Source organism: Leptinotarsa decemlineata, unplaced genomic scaffold, assembly GCF_025532065.1.
Source record: "Leptinotarsa decemlineata unplaced genomic scaffold, Ldec_3_MD MMD2_P_RNA_scaffold_2, whole genome shotgun sequence".
NCBI classification, from domain to species: Eukaryota; Metazoa; Arthropoda; class Insecta; order Coleoptera; family Chrysomelidae; genus Leptinotarsa; species Leptinotarsa decemlineata.
Window position 1 is genome coordinate 11,948,454 of NW_027412529.1, and position 21,638 is coordinate 11,970,091.

Genomic DNA, 21,638 nt, shown 5'->3' on the forward strand with positions numbered 1-21,638 from the left:
AATGATAACATTCGTTGGGTGTCTGAAATCGTTCATTCTTTTTCTCAAGAGAGCGCCTTAGACCAACTAATCAATTTGTTGACTGTAGAGATGAATAATTGAATTATAATTCGAAGTATTATTGCTTATTCCTTCAAACCGGAACATTCTTATTTGTGATTATTTGTGATTATTGTATTATGTATTGTATATGTATCACTTTTACCAAGTTACTTAGATGAATAAAAAATGATAAAAATATTATTTGTTTCATTTCTATTTTCCTAACCAATTACTGTAAAGTATATAACATAATGTAAATGAAAGAAATATCAGTTTGAAAAGAATCATCGTAGAGTGCACAATGTCTAAAACAATCGATAAGTTTGGTAGAAAAAGAAAATTGGGTGGTAATGTCATTCGAGGTCCTCCCGGGATTGGTTTTAAAATTAACAAAAGATGGTCATTATGACATGCAAAGAAAAATATTGAAAAATATAAGCGAACCAATTGACAAGAGTGATTGTGTAACTGTATCATATCTTGAGGGGGAAATTAACGGAACAAAGGAGGTTATACTTCTAGCCCTACAAGCTGCAATACAATCCACAATAGGTAATATTGCTCGCGATGCCCGTCAAGCATTTGACGATAAAATTGCAGAGGCTCGGATAACTTTCACTCGTAAATTTGACAAACTTACAAATGATGTGGACATAAAAATGTCTGACATAACAGCGTCTACAAATAAAAAATTTGATGCTATGTCAAACATAACAGGGACTACAATGAAAAAGTATGATGTACTAGAAGAGAGAGTTGAAGTTTTGGAGAAAAGCCATAAAGTCAGGCCATCAGGTGGACTGGGATATCCAGGACTGGACATTGATCCAAATGTTAGAATAATAGAACCAAAACCAAAACCAACAGATGACGTATTAATTGAACCAACATGGTGAATTTACTCCCGCGTTAGGTTAGATTAGATTAATACATACTGTAGGTTAGGGTCATAGGTGTTAGATTAGGTTAGGTTTCACGGCGCGCGAAGCGCGCGGGTGGGGTGGGGGGTCACCGCGCCGGCGCGCGAAGCGCGCCGGCGCGGTGGCCCCATTACGCTCGCGCCGGCGCGCGAAGCGCGCCGGCGCGAGCGTAGCGAATTGGGGCGTAAGCCGCGCGGAGCGCGGCCCGCTTTCTTCCCACCATTGCTCACCCCGCCCACTTCCTACCATTTCTCGCCCCACCATATTCCAACCATTGCGCATGCACGCCCCCACCTCATTCCCTCCACTCCCAATGATGTTGATACCCCGAGGAGCACGTTCTTCTACATTCAGTACGACAACTCCAGTCATCCAGAGCAGTCCAGCCATACTCAACCAGAAGCAGTGTACTATACGACGAGGAGCTAAGTTTGAGTAAGTTAACAATGTACTTTAATTTTTTACATCTACTAACTTTGTATTATTTTACATTTTCAGAATGGCATCCAACACTCAGGAATTAAATAACGCTGTGGCATCCATCATGCCTATGACAGAGCAGGAGAAGGCATCCACTTCACGAGTTAGGTGCAGATCCACCAGCCCTGACTTATTCGAGGAGGAGGAGGAAGTCAGGCCTGTAAAGAAGGTTTGCCAACGACCTGCAGCGAAGGTTGGTCCTATTTCTAAGTACCGAGCTACTTGCAATAGGACTAATCCTTATGCAGGTAGTTGGTCGACCGCTCCAAACAGCTTAAGGCCCTCCACACCACCCGCAGCAGTAGTGAACAACCTAGGGCGCCTTCTCCGGAGGAGCCACCAGTTTGTATTGTCCCCATCGGAGGAGGCTCCCATCGTATTCACTCCGTCGGTGGTGCCGCTTTCGCCGATGCTGGCAACACCGGTGACGAATCCTGAAGTGTTAGTGCCACAAGTGCGACAGCCTATCGGAGAGGTTAGTGAAATGTTGGACAGTTTTCTACAGAGATGTAAGGAAGCAGAACATGCTTCTCGAGCTAGTGAGGCCGCGTTGGTTAAAAGGAAGCGCGAAATGGCTGAAATTGTTAACCGACGGAGGGAAGCAGAAAAAGTAATAGCCGAACTAGATCGGAAGTATGCATCTCTGGAGAAAAAGTGTGAAGCAGATACCTCTTCGATAGAGACTTATAAAAAGTTAGTGACTTTTATAAAAACTTTCCCATAGATTAAGTGTAAGTGTAGTAAGATTAGTTTTAGGTTAGTTAGGAATATTTAATTAAGATAGTTTTAAGTTTATGTTTGTAATTTTAGGAAATAAAAATAAAATAAAAAAAAAAGAAGTGAAATTAAGGGTGTACATTGTTTTGGTTTTGGTACACATTGAACAATGCGATGGTTGGAGCATTTTTCTTCACTTCGTCTCATTATTATTTCCTTTTTTTATTTCAATTACAAGTTCTTCTATGCAAATACCTCACATCAATTTTTGTGTTCTCCAATCTATTGTAAATAATCTCTTGGAAGAAAATATGTTTCATAATGAAATCAATAAGTATATTTCATATAATTCATATAGTATTTTCAATTTTCTCTTTCATGGAATATAGCTCATGTCATTTTTGAAATTCATTCCCACTTAATCCCCTCTCCTCCCCACTCCTCTCCCCCACTCCCTTTCAAAAGTATAAAAGTAGGAATTATCTGTTGGAATATTCAGTTGATCAGCCACCTTCAACATGGAACCTGATTCAACTACTGAGCCGTACAGTGACCCAGCGCATCAACATCCTTACTGGGCTTCTATCCATGAAGGTTTCGTTACCTCCACGACTGCACCTCACTCGATGAATTATGATGACATAATTTATGATGATCGATACAAGTGCTTCACGTTACTGGAACCGATCAAGCGGACCTGTCTGATGGGGATTATCCAGATCCCTATGATTGGCGGAATGATTACGAATGGGATACACAGTCCGGAAACACAGACGACGACGACAGCGATGACGATGATGACGGTGACGCTGACAATGAGTCCGATGATAGTCCTCCACCATCCCCTATCCTGATTGATGAAGTCCTGAATTCAGACGATGATATGTAATCGTTTCCTCATTTCTCCCATCCTTTCTATTCCTTTCCTTTCCTTCCACGGAGTACACACTTTTTGGTTGGTGTACACGAGGCACTGCGAGGTGGGGCAGTGTCTTTTTTTCCCTCTCCCTTATTAGTTTTTTTTTTATAATAATCACTCAGAGTTTCTAATAATAATAATCACTTAGAATTTCAAGAAAATTGTCATTCTTATTGCTTTCGAATTTCAAACACTGAATTGTTCTACATTTACACTTCACCCCCTCCTTTTTTTTCCAATATAAATAAAGCATCAATCCCAGTTCTATATCATTCTTCCACAATGTCGAGTGCTGATTCCACCACCGAACCGATGAGTGTACCAGAGTGTTCTATGACGAGTACAGGCCCCATCCAGGTACATAGAATAGATTCAACGTTCGATCATTTCAGTACAAATTTTGCACAAATGCTGCAACGTATCTATGATCTACCTGATGATTTCCCGGCACGTATGGAAGAAGGTATGCAAGAGGAAGTAGAGGCAGAGTTAGAGATGGATGTCAATGAGTTTAGACGATCTAGAGGATAACGAGCTAGATAATTATGCTAATGATGATGCCATTAGTATATCGTCTGATTCAGATGATTATGAGGATGACATCATCAGTATATCATCAGATACAGATGATGATACAATCATCATTGTTTCTGATGATGATGAGGAGCGTTAGTCCATACCATTGCATGGATTAATAAAAAAAACAGCCCTTTTCAGGGCTACAATTGAAGACTGAAACAATAAAAAAATAGCTCTTTTCAGAGCTATCATTATACTTTCAAACAGAAACAGGTTCATACCATTGTTAACATTATAGTCTCAAACAAAATGTATGTATGTAAAAGTATTCATCATTATATGCATACAATGATTGACAAAATGCCAACTTCAACTTTCATTTAAAGTAGTACTCATCATATGCATAGATATTCAATGACTATCAAATTCCAAATATCGACTTTTCAGTCAAAGTAGTAATTTATTTGTCATATAATGTATAGATATTCAAAGACTAACAAATTACTTAGACTTTTATTAGTCAAAGTATTCATTTGTCATATAATCTATGAATACTAATACAACTAACTACTGTTTGTGTGAATAATGTAGCCCTGAAAAGGGCTGTTGTTTTTTTGACCAGTAGGTCCACGGTTATTGTGCCACAGGTTGGACATTATTACATATAATACATGTAGATACTCGGGTGAAGTTTGTTAGTGGCCTCTCGCAAGCTTCACACCAATTCTGTCCCATTTCCATAATTGAGACAGTGTTGTGGGTGTTGACATGGGCATACCACCCTCCATTATTGTTTCTATGCGAATAAAACCGAAAGCAGCACCAACATAGTTTTTTGTTCTCTCCATCTATTGTGCTGATCAATACGTATGCATCCATTGCACAATACAAATCCAAGGGATCTTCCAGTGTCTCACTGACATTGAGCGTTCGCATACCGATCCTCAAAGCACCATCGCCTTCAGTTGTGTCAGCTTCTATCCCTTCATCATCTCCTTCTTCATCCATGACCCTCTCAAACTCCATCACGTCATCATCTTCGTCGCTTTGGTTGGCCTCGTTTTCAACTTCGTCTATCTCATCTTCATCGACTCCAACATCTTCTGCTTCAACTATCACTTCCTCTAGCGGAACATTGACATCCTCATCATCTGATTCGTCTATCCAATTGTTTTCATCAACAGCAGATATTCTATTTAATGCAGCATTTATTTTTGCAGAATTCATCTTGTTGTTGTTTGCTCACAGTTGTAGAGAGTGAATGAATGAACTCTAGGTTTGCAAGTCGACTTATATAGGAGGTGATGCGACTCCCACTTGACTCGTTTAGAGTGGAATAGTAGGAGAAGTTATCCCACTATACTTTCACATGATGTTGATTTGTATAAATAGAGATCGTAGGTGTAGGAGAGAGCATTCAGAGTTTCTGTAAGTCATCTCTTAATATTTCTAATCGAATTAGTAAAATGCCGTTTCCAAAAGAGTGGAATGAAAAACCAAAAGTGTGTGTCTACCCAATGATGATTGCAGGGCTATTGTGTGCTACTTTTGTCAAATAAGTAGACCTAAGGATTCAATCAATCCATGTACTGGTATGTGTAGTGATTGCGTGTTGCGGATTCAACTATCGCCTCCTTCTCATCCACCGAAGCGAACAAAATCGGATTGTCATCAACAACAGTTACAGTGTCTGAAGTGTTCCGAACCTATAATATTTAACAATATAGGTATCTGTAGAAATATTTGCGGTACCTGTGCTGCCGTTCCAACTCCACTGCAACGTTGTTTGCGTTGTGATACATATTCCATGAATTGTTGGAATCATGTATGCAATGCATGTAGAAGTACTTGGGATCTGTGTGAGAAGGTTGGTCAACTCTACCCCAATAGGAGAATCCATTTTTTTCAATGTTGGTGTTTGACGCACGAGCAACAACTATTGAGGAATAGAGTCAAAGAACGTTCCACATCCACAGAGACATATTAACATTTTTCATTTTATATTTTTTATTATCGTTATTGTCCTCTATTATTAATAAATATATATATATATATATATATAATATATATATATATTATATAATATATATATATATATATATTTTGAATTTATTTGTATTATTTTCTAACATTTAAAAATACATGCATGCAACACAAAGTTTTCCTCTTAAATGACAAAGATTGTTACATGCGTGAATAGTTCAGTGAGAGAGCGCATGTGCCAGTTGATGAAAGAGCGCATGCGCTAGTTTATTTTCTTCTATAAATGGTGAGGTCTCAGTAAACATCATCACCTTTCCTATCCACATTCTATTGCTATCACATATCATTCCTCAGACCTTAATAATCATGAGCTCTATGCCGCTATTGATTGCTGAAGATGGTTCACCACTTGTTGATATCGATCAGACTGATTTTGAAAATATTCCAGTATTACATTTATCGAGTCAAGATTCGATAAATGATTTTGATATTAACGACTTCGTTAACTTTGCAGATGTGCCAGAACCAAATGAGCAAATTATTATTGAAAATCCGATCGTTTCGCAATTATCATCACTCAAACACTCTTCATCTACCCTTCCTCTGGTGTTGATAAGAAATCTAGAACAATCAAGAGGAAGGTTACTAAGGCATCTTCATCGATTGTCACTGACTTTAAAGAAAAGAAAGAATCCAAAAGTGTTGTGCGACAGAAAAAACCCGCAACGAAAAGTGACAGATCGAAGAGGAAGCCAAAAGGTACTCCTAAAGAAATGAAGAGTGATTTGAAAGCTGAACCGCTATCTTCTTTCAGTCCCCTCCATCGGTTTGGGGAAATGAAAAGGAAGCAAAATACCGTCTGTAAAGGCACAGATGACTATTGCTGAACTTGAAAAGAGTGAGCGAGCTATTAATGCAAATAATGAAACTCTTGAAGCATTAGATGCCAAGATTGCATTAGCGAAGGTTGAATTGGCTAGAATGTCTAAAGATGCTGATGAACTCCGTTCAAAAATAGGTAAAGATAAGCAATTCCATCAACGTTCGAGAATGCAAGCTCAGGTTGAGCTTGAGGAGTCGACTAAGCTTTATGAGATGGCATTATCAGTGAGAGATAATTGGCAAAAAGAGTTGGATACTGCATTTCAAAGTGACGGCGATTAGTTTTGGGAATGATAATGTGTTTTCAATATCGTGAGTTGAAAAATATAAGCGGGAATGGAGTAATACAATTAATTTGGTTTGGTATACACAGAACATTGCGAATGGCTGGGGCAATGTTTACCGCTGCAATATTTTTCAATTCACATACTTATAATTGAAATGAAAACAATAATGAACTTTAATATTACTTTATTCATAAAAGTCACTATTAGATACATTTAAACCATATTTGATTCATCAATCCAAGAATTTTGTTCGCTAGGAAGACCTAACCACTTTACATATACTTTATTTTTTCTTCTCTTCAACACCTTCTCAATCAGATATACGTCAGGATTCTCGGTTCGTAATAACTCTTCTTCGTAAAAACATCCTCTAATCGGCTGTTCATTCATATCTTCAAGATTATAAGTCGTTGGGATGGTTTTTATTAATTTTAACAATCTTGAATAGCTCCGTGGTAAAATTCGCAGTGTAAGACTTTTCAAAAATATTTTTGTATTTACTTATACGTACAATATCATTCAATTGGAATTTGGGTTTACTTTGTCTTCCTCCAATTCCATTGATACCCTTGAATTTCAATTTTGTTGTTGAATCAACATTGATGGGTGCCATACCTATTGTACGATGAACTTTATTATTATATCTACTAGTTATAATTGGAAGAATATCAAGCCATTTGTGGTGACCTCTCATCGAAAATTCCTTGTAGAGCCATGCCTTTATTGTACGAATCACTCTTTCTGCTATAGCTGCCTTCTTTGTGCTGAATGTTGAATAATGATTGATATTATATTCTCGCATGAGAGATGAGAAGCTTCTATTAAAAAATTCTTTCCCTTGATCGCTTTGTATATGTTTAGGGGAAAATTTGGCTTTCTTCAGTACATATTTCATTGCATTAGTTATTGTACTACCTGTTTTATCTTTAACTGGCACAGTCCATAGATATTTTGAGTAACAATCAATTACTATAAGTATATATCGGTATCCTTCATTACTTTTTGCATAAGGTTGTAGTTCAGCTAGATCTATTTGCCATAGATCTGCAAAACCTTTGATGGTAGTTATTCTTCTACGAAAATACGTCTTGCAGGTCTGTGTAATTCATTAACAACTTGTCGTTTGATATCACTTACTTCATTAGTCATTCTATTTCAATATGATTAAAGAGAAAAAAAGTGATAATGTTACTGCATTGAATGATGATGTGACAGTGATCATTACTTGTGGATATATATTAATATATTATACCTTCTTCACGTAATTCTTCAATTATTGAAATTATTTCATTATCATGTCCGGTATGTCCAGCTGACTTTGATGCTACCAATAGTCGTAGGCGAGCAACTAACTCTTTCGGTGAATTCCAGTACACATAATTCGCAGGTTTAGAATTATATGTTTTCTCCATTTTCACTCGTTTGAGTGCTCCACCAATTTTACTTCTACTCCTAATTGGATATTGTCGTGAGTCTAATAGTGGTTTGATGACTTCACGAAATTTTTTAGAATTTGTATTTTTAAAACCATTCTTCAGATGATATTGTTTATATGGAGCATTCGTTATTTTCAATATTTTGGAATATACTTGACGAGTTTCTTCATTATCAACATCTTGTGGATTCTTCAAAAAGATCATATCATATAATTCTGGACTACCTGCGCATTCATATTTTTTTCACTTTATTAGCATCCCAAAATGAAATGTTTCCATCTTTGAAATGTACCACTAGACTTCCCATTTTCAGCTTTTGTGTAATTGGATCCATACGTACGCCAAATGTTCCATCATATGCTGGATTTCTAGATTTTACATTATTCAAATGTTTCATCAAAACATCTTCACCACTTTCATTCATAACAGGTGAGATGTCAGGATCCGAGGAATCGATGTGGGACGATGATGGTGTTTCGAATAGAGTTGTTCTCATATCGTCTTGAAGTGTGCTCGTGTCACTATTCACAGATGATACACCATCAAAAGATTGTTTTCTTCTTATTGGAGTACTCATGGGATAATTTGAAGTAGATTGAACAGATCCACGATTTGGTGATAACACTGCTGATTTAGAAGTAGCGTTTGATGATAAAACATTCAATGGTTTCATTATGGGCTCATACAATCTTTCAAGTGTCGAACGATTTTCAATATTATCATTCTTGATAGAGTTGAATTTCTGTCTGACAGCTTCTGTTGTCTCTACTAGTTGACGTTTCAAATTCATTTCATTGTTTTTATGTTCAGAATCGTTTTTTGTATTCATAATGCCCTTTTTAAATTATAGCTCAATTCGTTGATGAAGTGACCTCTACAATATTCAGTGATCGAATAAGTTTCAAAAACAAGATCATGGGTATATAAAACTATCGAATCCTTTGCGATATCTACCTTCATCTATTTTTCTATCCTTATCAATTACTAGAAATCCATATTGATCCTCCCAGCATTTAACACACATCAATTGGAATTGTTTGAATGTTACATCGGGTGAAACATGATCTGAATAAATGTGATGTAAATTCGTCTCATCTTGTTTGAACATTATAATGAAATTGGTATTGTCACGCACTAACTGTTTGGGTACCCGTGAATATGTCTGTGCTAGATAAAAACAATCAACATCCTTATGACGTCCCATACAGAAATATGATCTAATAATATCTTGCTTTTCACATATCACATCATCGAAAATGAAAACAGAATTAGGCTTAGCGTCGGAGGGTTCCACTATTTCTGCATTATTGCTGAATGTATAAAAACCTAATCCTTTTATAGGTTCCAAAACACTTCGCAAGTACTGATATTTAGGTTGATTGAGTGACTTCGAATAGAGATACACATTTCTAAATCTCAATCCTTGTGGATGTGTTAATAGTGATATCATTGCATTCGTCTTTCCACAATTTGAAGGTCCTATAATGAGTCCTCGAACTGATGATGGAAGTAGTGGACCATGTCTGAATACTCTTTGTCCATTCAATCCACACCCAAATTTCTCATCTAGATTATCTACAGCAAACTTTTCTTTCTGTTTTACAATGCGCATCGTGCCGTGGTTGGAGACTATATAAATGTTATTAGCTTATTCATTTCAATGTGTACCATCAAACGATACGGACGTATTGAAAGTGATCGTAAAATTAAAAGAGGTTGTGGTTTTGTTAATGATTTAATAAACAAACTTCCTTTCGAATTACATCTACCTGGAGGATATCAATACTGTGGACCGGTACAAAATTGAAACAACGTTTAGCTCGTAACGATCCTGGAATCAATAAATTAGATATTGAATGCAAAAAACACGATATTCAATATTCTAAGCATCCATCTGATCTTGCAGCAAGACATTCAGCCGACAAAGAACTTGAATACAGCGCTTGGGATAGGGTTAAATCAAAGGACGCGAGTATTGGGGAAAGAGCAGCTGCATTACTTGTCACCAACATTATGAAAGCGAAAAGACATATGGGCATGGGTTGTAGTACCAATAAGAAAAAATGTAAGAGGAAACAATCGAAGAAAAATAATATTAAAAAAGTTGCATTTGGTGCTGGGATAGTCCATAAAGTGCGAAATGTATTGAAGAAAGCTGGTGGGAATCAATTTGTGACGAATAATAGCAAAAAAGCTATCACTGTGGCATTGCAGGCGGCACGTAAATACCTTAAAGCTGCCGGTGGAAAGAAGAAAATCCGCACACCACGCATAATTCCTGTTCCCAAGATCGGTGGACTTTTACCATTGATACCAATTTTTGCTGGACTATCCGCACTAGGAAGTTTGGCGGGAGCCGCTGCTGGTATTACCAAGGCCGTGAATTCGGCAAAAGCCAGCAGAGCGGCTTTAATGGAAACCAATCGTCACAATAAAACCATGGAGGCTGTAGCATTAGGCAAACACGGAAGTGGAATATATCTCAAACCATACCGTAAAGGTTTAGGACTATATTTAAAACCATACAAAGCCACAAACAAAACAAAAAACTGATTGAACCCCTACCTCAGAGGCCTCTTACTGATCTCGATCTCAGTTATTATGCACAAAAAATGAAAATTCCACATTTTCGTGGTGTTTTTATGCGTGATAGATTACCATCTTCAGGTCCAAAACAAAACGAGACAGCTATTGTTAATTTAGATGGAATAAGTGGACCAGGAACACATTGGGTGGCATATAAAAAATGTGGGAAAGAAGTCACATATTTCGATAGTTTTGGAGATCTACCCCCACCATTGGAATTGACTCGATTCTTTCGAAAATGTTCGAATGTAAAAATCAAATATAACTATGATCGACAACAGAAATTTAATACAGTTCTCTGTGGTCACTTGTGCTTGCAGTTTCTCTCTAAATAATTTTCCAAATAAAAATGGATTCAACACCAAAACTGGATCGGGAGGCTATCAAGGGAATGGGTTTTCACTTAGAATGTTTTCAAAATATGGTACCTTGAAAAAAATGGATAAAGTGATGCTTGCAAATATGCCTAAGGAAGTGATACTTGCATGTGTTGCACATGAGATTGCATATGTTTGGGAAAAGTTGCCTAAGCATCTGCAAGATGACATCGATATAATGAAACATAGATATTGTTATGAGCACCACCACGATCAAAATTCAGATTCGGATGTTAATGATGGTCCTATACCTCGAAAATCAATGTGTTGTATTTGTAATATAGAGGATGTGAATATTGGTATCAATAAAAATGATACTTATTACAATACAACACCTTCCAAAAAGTGTAAATTGTCTCAAATGTGCTGTTGCTGTGTACAATAATAAATTGAAATGTGTTTCAAAATATTCATCAGTCATGTCACGAAAGTTCGAGCTACAAGCTGTCGGGACAAGTGTCTTGAGTGCGGATTTTTTTCCACCAATTGAATTGGATAGGAACAGTCGTTATGGATTAGGACTTTTGGGATTCTATGGATGCAATACAATCAATAATATAACTGAAGCTAATAACTTGGTTAGTTTTAGAATCAGTAATGACAACTCATCGATATCCCAAAAGTTGACAATTGAAATTCCATGTGGTGCTTACGAAATAGAAGAGATCAATGCCGTCATACAGAAACATATCATGTTCAGATTGTTTCATGATAAAAAACCAAATGATGTCGTTGCAGATGATATTTTCTATCTACACGCCAATAATAATACATTCAAATGTGAAATGCGATCCAAATATGAAATTGATCTGACACATCCAAATTCTATAGCAGAAATGATGGGGTTCGCTCATGGAATATTTCCACCAAATCAGATACATGAATCATCATTACCAATAAACATTACAACTGTGAGACTTATCCGCTTAGATTGCAATATAATATCTGGTTCATATATAAATGGTGAAGAATCTCACATTCTTTTCTCATTCGATATTGATGTTGAACCTGGCTACAATCTTACTAAAGAACCACACAGTATTATATATATGCCTGTCAGTCCAGAAGGTCGTCAATTGATTCACAACATTACAGTGCGTATTTTGGATGAAAAAAATAACCTTATCGATTTTGGAAGTGAAGAAGAGATTTTCATTATTTTGGAATTGAAGAAAATCGAATAACTGTTGTTATGGGTTTCATTTACAATAGACAAAATCGCATTGAACAATCCCAAACGAGTTGTACTATTAAAAAGAAAGGTGTGCATAAAAAGAAAAGTGTGCATAAAAAGAAGCTCATTCCACAAGTGTATGCTAAACAGTTAGCACATAACGCTCTGTCTGTGAGTGATCTTAAATTTTTGAAATCGATTGGATTGAAAGTGAGAAAATAACAATGGTGCTCGAAACAAACAGTGAAAAGTTGAATATATTCAATGAACCAGTGCTCGATCATTCTCTCATAAGTTTACATGAGCACACATATAAGCCCTATGGATCACCGCTATTCAGGAATTCGGATGAAATCAGAATTGCAATCAATAATCAAGATGTTATACTAGATATTGCCGACAGCTTCATTTACATAGAAGGTAAATTCACCCCCAAAGATGTAGCGAAAACATGCTATCTCTCGAATAATGCAATTGCATTTCTCTTTGACGAAATTCGTTATGAAATGGGTGGTGAACAAGTGGCTGTTGTTAGAAAACCTGGGATAACATCTACAATGAAAACCATGATATCATTTGGACAATCTCATGCTAACACATTATTGACATCTGGTTGGGGACTTTCACAATTGAAGCAAGATATCTTGGATACAAGCAGTCATGTTTTTAGTGGAAAACTACCACTGAAATATTTGATGGGTTTTGCTGAAGATTACAACAAAAGTATCTTGAATGCCAAACAGGAATTGATTTTGATTATCGCTCGATCATTCAAAAACTCGTATATAGGTGAGGTTGATGCTGATTTGGAAATAAATAAAATCGAATGGAAAATAAGACATATTGTACCAGATGATAAACACAAGCTCAAACTTTTGAGTAGAATAAACAAAAGCGGTCTGAATGCCAAAATCAAATTGGCATATCGTATGTGGGACCTCTATGAACTACCATCATTACGTGGGACTTCTTCAGACATATGGGCCATCAAAACAACTAATGCATTGGAAACTCCTCGTTTTGTCATCATCGCATTCCAAAGTACTACCACATCTGAAGATAGAACACAGGATATTACAAAATTCACAACTGCTGATATCAATAGTATTCGAGTATACTTGAATTCTGAAGTTTATCCATATGAGCGTTGGAATTTGAATTTCGATAAAAAACTTGATGCTCCTGCTTATTATGCTTTTGAGAGTTTCCAGCGAAGTTATTATGATAAAGATATGAGTGAACCTCTGATGGACATTGGGCAATTTAGAGAGAATCCACTATTCGTCATCGATTGTTCCCATCAACCGAATGCAACAAAATCATCAACTATTGATATAAAGATTGAGTTTGAGACGAGGAAGACCAAGTTTCCAGACAACACTAAAGTATATGCATTAATTTTGCATGATACAGTTTTAACATACAATGCATTGGATGGTTCAGTTCATAGCAGATATTGACACTTTTTTTCACTCTATCATATACTGTTTTATGATCTTTTTTTTATTTGTAACTGACTTATATCACGTATTGTATTTTATATCATATTTATTGTTTTGTAATCATTTTCTATTGTATTTCATGAGATTTAAATAAATAAAACATGAAAATAATACAAAGTTTTTTATTTGACATCATTTATGATTTACAGGAACATACAGACTATCTAAAATAACTTCTTCCTCATAATCATCATTTTCGCGACCATCTTCAATTTCCTCTCGATTTTCATCATTCAATTCAAAGTGATGAATAATCCATTCTGGCAAGTATGGTTGGAGGCTATACAGGAATCTTCTTAGGTTCAGTTCAATCATAACCTCACAAAGTTGCCACAATTCCAATTCATTATCCAAAAATTTGTTACAAACTTCTGCACCACTCCAATAGTTCTCAGCATCACGAAGGCATAATTCGATTTGTTTTTCATCATAGCATACACTCATATCATAATTGCTTGCATGTTCGGCTCCATCACCCAACACCTTCAATTTAGACGACAAATGTTGAACCGATGATTTGAGATCTACAACATCGACCCAATCTTGACTTGCGTACTGCATCCACATCTTTAAATGGTGGAACTGAAATCGAATAAAAAAAAACAATAAGCAACCTCCAATTTTTCAGTGATATAATACTCACATTCCCATTTTACTTGTAGTTACAAAGTGGGTGTATTCAACTAAGTTAGTAATGTTTATATTTCCATATAATTATCATCTAATATATGAATATTAATGAAGCAATAAGAAATTCATTATAATTACTATTATTATTCAATCATATTGAATTTGACTAGAGTTAGCGTTTTCACACCAAAAAACTTTGTAAGCTATGACCTAAAGAAATTCGCTATAAATTATTACAATTATTATTCAATCATATTGAATTTAACTAGAGATCGCGTTTTCATGCCAGCAAAACTTTGTTGGCTCTGTCCTAAATACACCATCGTATATTTACCACCTGATGAGTTGATACAAGATATATCGTCATCACTGAATTGCAACGAAATACGTTTTGGTAGCCATGTTTTAAATAATTTATCATTGCTCACATCTTGCAAAGTTAATAAAATTGATTTACCAAATCGTGTAGAATAAGTTGACATATTTTTAATTATGTACACTTCATCAATTGGCAATGATGATAAGGCCTTTTGCTCTAGTATTTCAACCTCCTGTACAATCAAATTATTAATTTTATTCAAGTCTACTTTTGAAACGGACATGATGATAATATATATGAAAATATAAACAATTTCCAACAGACAAATACACTCACCGTCTTCCTTCTATTACGAACTGAATAACACTCTACCAATTGCTAACTGCTGCAGATATATTCGTCTACTGATTTCATAGTGTGCCAAGCATTTCTTTTATATTAAATAGTGCGAGTCACCCCCACCATGAAACCGTGAAAGGTTCACATTGCTAGTTGCTATCCACTAGAGATGCCTGACGTCACAGCCAAGCCCATCTCCCAATTTGATGCGATAACAGTTGCCGGCACGAGCAAGCAGTGATCGTTGCGCTCTCGGAGAGGACAGACGTTAGCACAGTCCTCGCCCGCCTGCGTGTCACCATTGATGGCGAGTCTGGGGCGTTACGTCACATCCTTCACTACATCGAGGGAGGTGAGAGCAGACCGATGAATACGCATTACTCTGCCACACGTCGTGGAGTGAACATGTCGCTCTCTAGCCGTTGAACGGTTATTGCTGTGACGTCACTCCACTACTAACTTGGTGCCCTCACACCGATGGAGCATTCATTACTTGGAGGATCTTCGAAGTATGCAGACGTATGTTTGTACATAGACAAACAAGCACATGATGAAACCCTGTACCGTGCATTCTCTTACACACACACACACACATACACACACAAAATCTCATATGAAAAAAAAATCTGAACGATCCATGCACCAGACACTTCAAGGTCACATCACAGTGACTTCACCAAACAACAACCAATAAAAAAGCAATTAATACGTCATAGTGGTGGGGGGAGGCTTAGAACCGGCTCAAATCTCCTACTGAGCTGCTTGGCTGATTACGAATAGAATAAAGAAAACCACTATTTGGTATGGGTCACCATCCAAGCAGTCACATAGAAAAAAGGCGCCTTATTAAGAAAAAAATTCTAGGGTATCAGCTTTTGATTCTAGAATCGTTGAAAAAGTGCGTGATGTTCTACACAAAGCAATGATTGATAATTGGAGAACTGATGGGCTTGCTCTTCAACAGATTCTGGTACGAAAAATCCTGTTATCTCCATATCTCTCCTATCATAAAGAGGAACATTTAATATTATAGAGTGTTCGTCAATGGGTCTGAACATTCAAATATTGAGATCTCTCGCACAACAATTAATGCGTTGTCATACCCCCAAAATGTCACCATCAATTTTCAGATTTCTATCATATAGGGGGGTTGTGCTTTTCTCATTAGAACTTGTCTTTGAACTTTCATACAGAATTCTTGTTTATAGAATCAGATACAAACTATGCCTCGATCCGCAAATGGAAATATCTATCTGCAATTGGAGGTCTTTCATGTTCCATGACGTGGAAATGTCTTTAAAATTTCTTTCATAGTGAAAGGCAGTTCAACAATAGATATAGTTTAAGAAACTCCTTGATATAATTCGAACTCACTTTACATGTCTTTCTTCATTTGAAAAATTCATTTTCTTTATTAACACGCTCGCCTGCTGCCTTATTTGTAACCCTCCTTTGCGCGCCTTTGGCTTAGGAGCTGATTTTCAGGCTCCCTTTTCGGAATATATCAATGGCCATTTTTCTGAACAATATACGGCTGATTGATCCCAATTCCAAATGATTATAGTTCAAAAAGACTGAAAAACACCCTTTTATAGCATACGAAACTAAAAAATGAAAAATAAATATAGTTTGAAAAAGTAAGAAACACGCTTTGGAAAAACATCGAACTGAAAGTTAAAAATATTTTTAATAGCTTAAAACAATAACGAACGGAAAATACCAGTATTTTTCATTCGTTATTGTTTCAAGCTCATATTAGCTGTAACATATGTTCGTTCATACATAAAATAATCAATAAAAGATTACCTTGATGAATAACCTTTTCTTACATTATCATATCAACCAACCTGAGCTTTTCTCAAATTGAACAATTCCAATATTGAAAAGTTCAAATCAGGTTATTAGTAAAGTTATCACTTTTATCGGGCGTACCGTGACACACCTTCTATTTTATTTTTGTCAATAAAATACGGCTAGATATAGAAACATTTTTCAGGCGTAGTGTAGACTCTTCAGCCGTATCAGTACTTGACATTTTTAAAATTTTAAAATACCGTATATGTACACACAACAGGCGTTAAAATGAAACTGATTAGATTTGAAAGGGTTATATTTTTAGGAGTGATTAATTTTTTGGGAAAGAAAGTTTTTGGCTTTCTACTACTCCATCTGATACAAAAAAAAAATGGATGAGAGAATCTTCCAAAGAAAGGAAGGATTAATCAATTTGAACATGGATGTGTAGATCATGCAAAGAAGTAACTTTCAGACACAAACTGAAAGAAAGTCCTCCTGAAACAGCTACTTTCATATAAACATTGAATTACACGAAAGAAAAAATTCTTTCGAAACAAATACTTCTATATGAACACTGAATTATACAGAAGATACTTTTCTCTATTCAGTTTGTATATCGAACATTCGTGGAGGAATAAGAATCAGATATCATTCACATGAGTTCTACTTTGAATGAATGGTAATAAATTGTACTCACATGGAACACTGTCACCCTAACTGGTATACACGTGTTTCGCCTTAAGACACTTGCCCTAAGGCTCTTCAGTACCAAATTGGATAACATTATAGAAAATACACACACTTCATTCATGAATTACGATTTTGAATGTCACGGAATAAGCTTGATCTGCTTATGTCATCGATGACATCGTAATGACATTCATTCACCTATTTTTCACGTATAGTCAGTGGGCATACTTGAAGACTGGCTATAAATCAAATCATCTAAAAGAACAATTCGTTCAGGCCAGTCTCAACACCCTACACAGTAGGTTAATGGACTGACACCTATCAGAAAACAACTACTCCCCTGGCTAATACCACGAAGGGCGTTGGATTATATCCGACAGAGTAGTTGTTTTCTGATAGGTGTCAGTCCATTAACCTACTGTGTAGGGTGTTGAGACTGGCCTGAACGAATTGTTCTTTTAGATGATTTGATTTATAGCCAGTCTTCAAGTATGCCCACTGACTATACGTGAAAGATTTCTTTCCTTTTACGAGGAATTGGGCAAATTTGGATATGCAGTTGGTTACCTCGTTCACAGGCAGATGGAGCGACGACAAACCTGTTGTTTGTTGTAGTCTTCAGCTTAGTTCGAGGAATGATACTCTGACGGAATTCGATTTTCAATTATCGGAAATCATCGACTTTATGTTGATGATATACACTACCTTGCACTGACGAGTGGCCAAACAGCCCGAAACCGGTCTGCAAGTGTGTTCCGATAATTGAAAATCTATTGCGGCAGTTGTATCGCCAACAGCATATGCAGGAATAACTTCAGTGAAGAATCCTGCACTGACACCTGTCGGATATAATCCAACGCCCTTCGTGGTATTAGCCAGGGGAGTAGTTGTTTTCTGATAGGTGTCAGTCCATTAACCTACTGTGTAGGGTGTTGAGACTGGCCTGAACGAATTGTTCTTTTAGATGATTTGATTCACCTATTTGATTTAATCCCAGCCATGAGGAATCTTATTTGATTTGAAAGGGTTATATTTTTAGGAGTGATTAATTTTTTGGGAAAGAAAGTTTTTGGCTTTCTACTACTCCATCTGATACAAAAAAAATTGATGAGAGAATCTTCCAAAGAAAGGAAGGATTAATCAATTTGAAAATAAGTAACTCTATACATGGATGTGTAGATCATGCAAAGAAGTAACTTTCAGACACAAACTGAAAGAAAGTCCTCCTGAAACAGCTACTTTCATATAAACATTGAATTACACGAAAGATGGAAGATTCTCTCATCCATTTTTTTGTATCAGATGGAGTAGTAGAAAGCCAAAAACTTTCTTTCCCTAAACTGATTACTTCGACATCGTAAAAATGAATTCCGCGAGGCGATTGCAACTCGTCTTTACTAACGATTACAGTTAAATCTGATTGACTAGCGTAAAGAGGTGTGTTTATTTCATCCAATAGATGCAAATATGCGTGGTTATCATGCTTTAATCACGCATCTATCTTTGCTTGGGTTGCTTTATTTATGAGTTGGATTATATCCGTCAGGTGTCAGAGCAGGATTCTTCACAGAAGTGATTCCTGCATATTACTGCCCGAATCGATTTTCAATTATTGGAACAGGCACACTTGCAGACTGGTTAAAACCTAGAATTCCGAAAGGTGGAGATTAAATCGTCATTCTCAGAACATGCTGCAGTCATACAGACTAGTCTGGAAATACCGTGAAGAACTTGAGGAAACTAGCGGACAGAAATGTATTGACTATACATACTGGATGCCAGGAGTATGTCAGACACGGATAATCAACTCCATATACGGGAACCAGCTGTGGAATACTGAAGTATTTGGAGAGTGGGCTTATGAGAAACTGGAAACACATACCCGGGAACACAAAACAATTTTTATAGACGTACGTTCCGAGAAGAAAACTGAGGAACTGCTTCAACAAAGCAGGGATCAGCCCAGAACTATCACAGAGCTACTCACTGGACACAACCCATTGAGAGGACACCTGAACAAAATAGGATTGTAAAATACAAACCTCGACTACAGGCAATGTAACAAAAAAACACAGACAGCTCATTATACTTTATGCGGATGTGATTCAGTGGATCACAAAAGGCAAACAATTTAGGGAAAACCCAAATTATGTCCAAAGGAATATGACTTACGTTTAGCAGAAGTTCTCTGCAAATCGAAACAGTACATACACAAGATTATTGAAATGGATATCATGAATAAGATGGGTGATAAACGCAATATAAACGCAATGAGTCCAAGATTCTGCAGGGTTTTCTGAAGACTTTGGAATGACTGACTCTATCACCGCTACACTTTCTATCTATTTCTAGACACGCAAACCAATTTCAACAGAGAGGATTCCTATTATGTTATCATTTTCTACAATTTTTTATAATTCCATTGTTATTTGTAGCAATTATCTGTTGGCACAAGATGCCAACCCAATTTCAAGTGCTCAAATCCAGTTTAATGTACAATTATTAGTGTCATCGAAGGCCGATCTAATTTCTATGCATTCATTGATTTAATTAATATAATTTCTGACTCACATTCGGTGTCTTCTCCTTCTAAAAGTGCATCCAATTCTGAGTCGTCATATGAATGTCCTAATGTGGTCAGAATGGTCCTAACTTTTTCTTTTTCTATGTTGCCCTTCTTGGTTGAATCGAACATGGAGAACGCTCTTTTCAGAACTGAAAAAAATATTGATACATTAAAAATTCCAACGGATAAAAGCATATGCAGGGTTTCTCCTTATGCCTCCTCCTTGTTTCAGGAAAAATATATAACCATATGTCCTAACGGTCCTTACTTTCGAACCTTAAGGGGTTGAAGTTTGAAGAAAAAAAATGATAAATTTCTTTGAGCTTAAATATTCTTCAGGAACGTTTTTCGCATCCTCTCTGCATCAAAGGGGATATTGCGCAGTACAATGTAATTTTTTATTGTTGCCAGTGGCGTACTCGATCTGCACTGAATCACTGTGAAATTAAAAGTGATATGTCACTACTTTCTCCTGACGTAATAATTTTCTCATTCGACATGCGGTTTTTACATGTAAAGAAATGCATTATTTAAACGTTGTTTTGGAAATGGCTACCTACGTACCTAGTAGGTAGAAAACAGATTTTGTTATTTGATTATCAACAGTTTCGTTTGGTTGTAATGTATTCAATAAATTGATAGATGTAGCCGTTACTACGTAGTAGGAAATCATAACGAAGAAAAGAAAATTAAAACTCTCTATGTTTCTTAACATTTTCATTTGTAACTATACTTATACATATATATTTTTACATTAATGTTCACTCATGCATCAATGTATAAGTTTGAAAATGTCCTTATAGGACGAAACTGAAGTAACGTTAGCTAAAAATAAAAGTGGTAAAAACATAGAAAGTTTCAATTCATTTTTCTTTGTTATGTATTCAGTTCATCGAATTCTATAATGTTATTGAAAAAACATGTTTCCTGTGGGCTGGCTTTCGAAATAGGAATATTAGAGATATACAAACTCATCTCCTCATTCATAAATGGTTGTGCAAGAGGGAAGTTTTGAACCAGACTATAATCTGAAATGAATACAACTTATTGTGAGTACATCACAAATCATAAGGTTAGTGAAATTCCGATTGAGTTTTCAAAAACTTCAGATTTTTCATTCCATCCCTACGACATCGTTAGCAACTTTGGTGCTTGTTCCGGCATGTAATTATGTACACCAAATTCAAATAATTAGTGGATGAAAAGTGAAAGAACAGAGGATTTGTCACCTAGGCACACAGACCTCAATATTTTAAATAATTCTTTGAGAATCATTTCGAAACATTGGTCTATAACACGGAAATTTGAACTACACAGAATTTGTGGCACTCCTGGAAGTCCTTCGATTTGATAATTTTTTTTCGTATATCATTTCAGATAACAATAGTGGGTATATTGACATTCACGTAATCTGCTGCAAAAAACCGGCCAAAAATAATATTGATCTGAGTTAGGCAAAAAGTGATGAAACCA

General features: G+C 36.2%; 3 protein-coding genes across 5 annotated transcripts in view; 2 read left to right on the plus strand and 1 right to left on the minus strand.

Annotated features, from left to right (window-relative positions):
- LOC111511424 (calmodulin-A) overlaps positions 1–21,638 on the plus strand; it is a 181,027-nt gene that overhangs the window by 87,853 nt on the left and 71,536 nt on the right. The window lies entirely within an intron of this gene.
- The window catches only part of LOC111512220 (troponin C), a 90,477-nt gene that overhangs the window by 59,449 nt on the left and 9,390 nt on the right, over positions 1–21,638 (minus strand). For both annotated transcript variants that reach the window (XM_074183576.1, XM_074183571.1), the window contains exon 3: positions 20,171–20,314. In XM_074183576.1, the coding sequence (XP_074039677.1) occupies positions 20,171–20,314 (144 nt within the window). The remainder of the gene's footprint in view (positions 1–20,170; positions 20,315–21,638) is intronic.
- LOC141487469 (uncharacterized) lies at positions 1,065–20,091 on the plus strand. The gene is made up of 3 exons (XM_074186555.1): positions 1,065–1,397; positions 1,461–1,818; positions 20,035–20,091. The coding sequence occupies exons 1-3, from the start codon at positions 1,243–1,245 to the stop codon at positions 20,089–20,091; spliced, it is 570 nt and encodes a 189-aa protein (XP_074042656.1). The 5' UTR covers positions 1,065–1,242.

Coding starts and splice junctions, on each gene's coding strand:
- LOC141487469 (XM_074186555.1), top strand. CDS start 1,243: ATGCACGCCCCCACCTCATTCCCTCCACTCCCAATGATGTTGATACCC. Junction 1,398..1,460: donor CGACGAGGAGCTAAGTTTGA/GTAAGTTAACAA, acceptor TTACATTTTCAG/AATGGCATCCAACACTCAGG. Junction 1,819..20,034: donor CATCGGAGGAGGCTCCCATC/GTATTCACTCCG, acceptor TGTTATTTGTAG/CAATTATCTGTTGGCACAAG.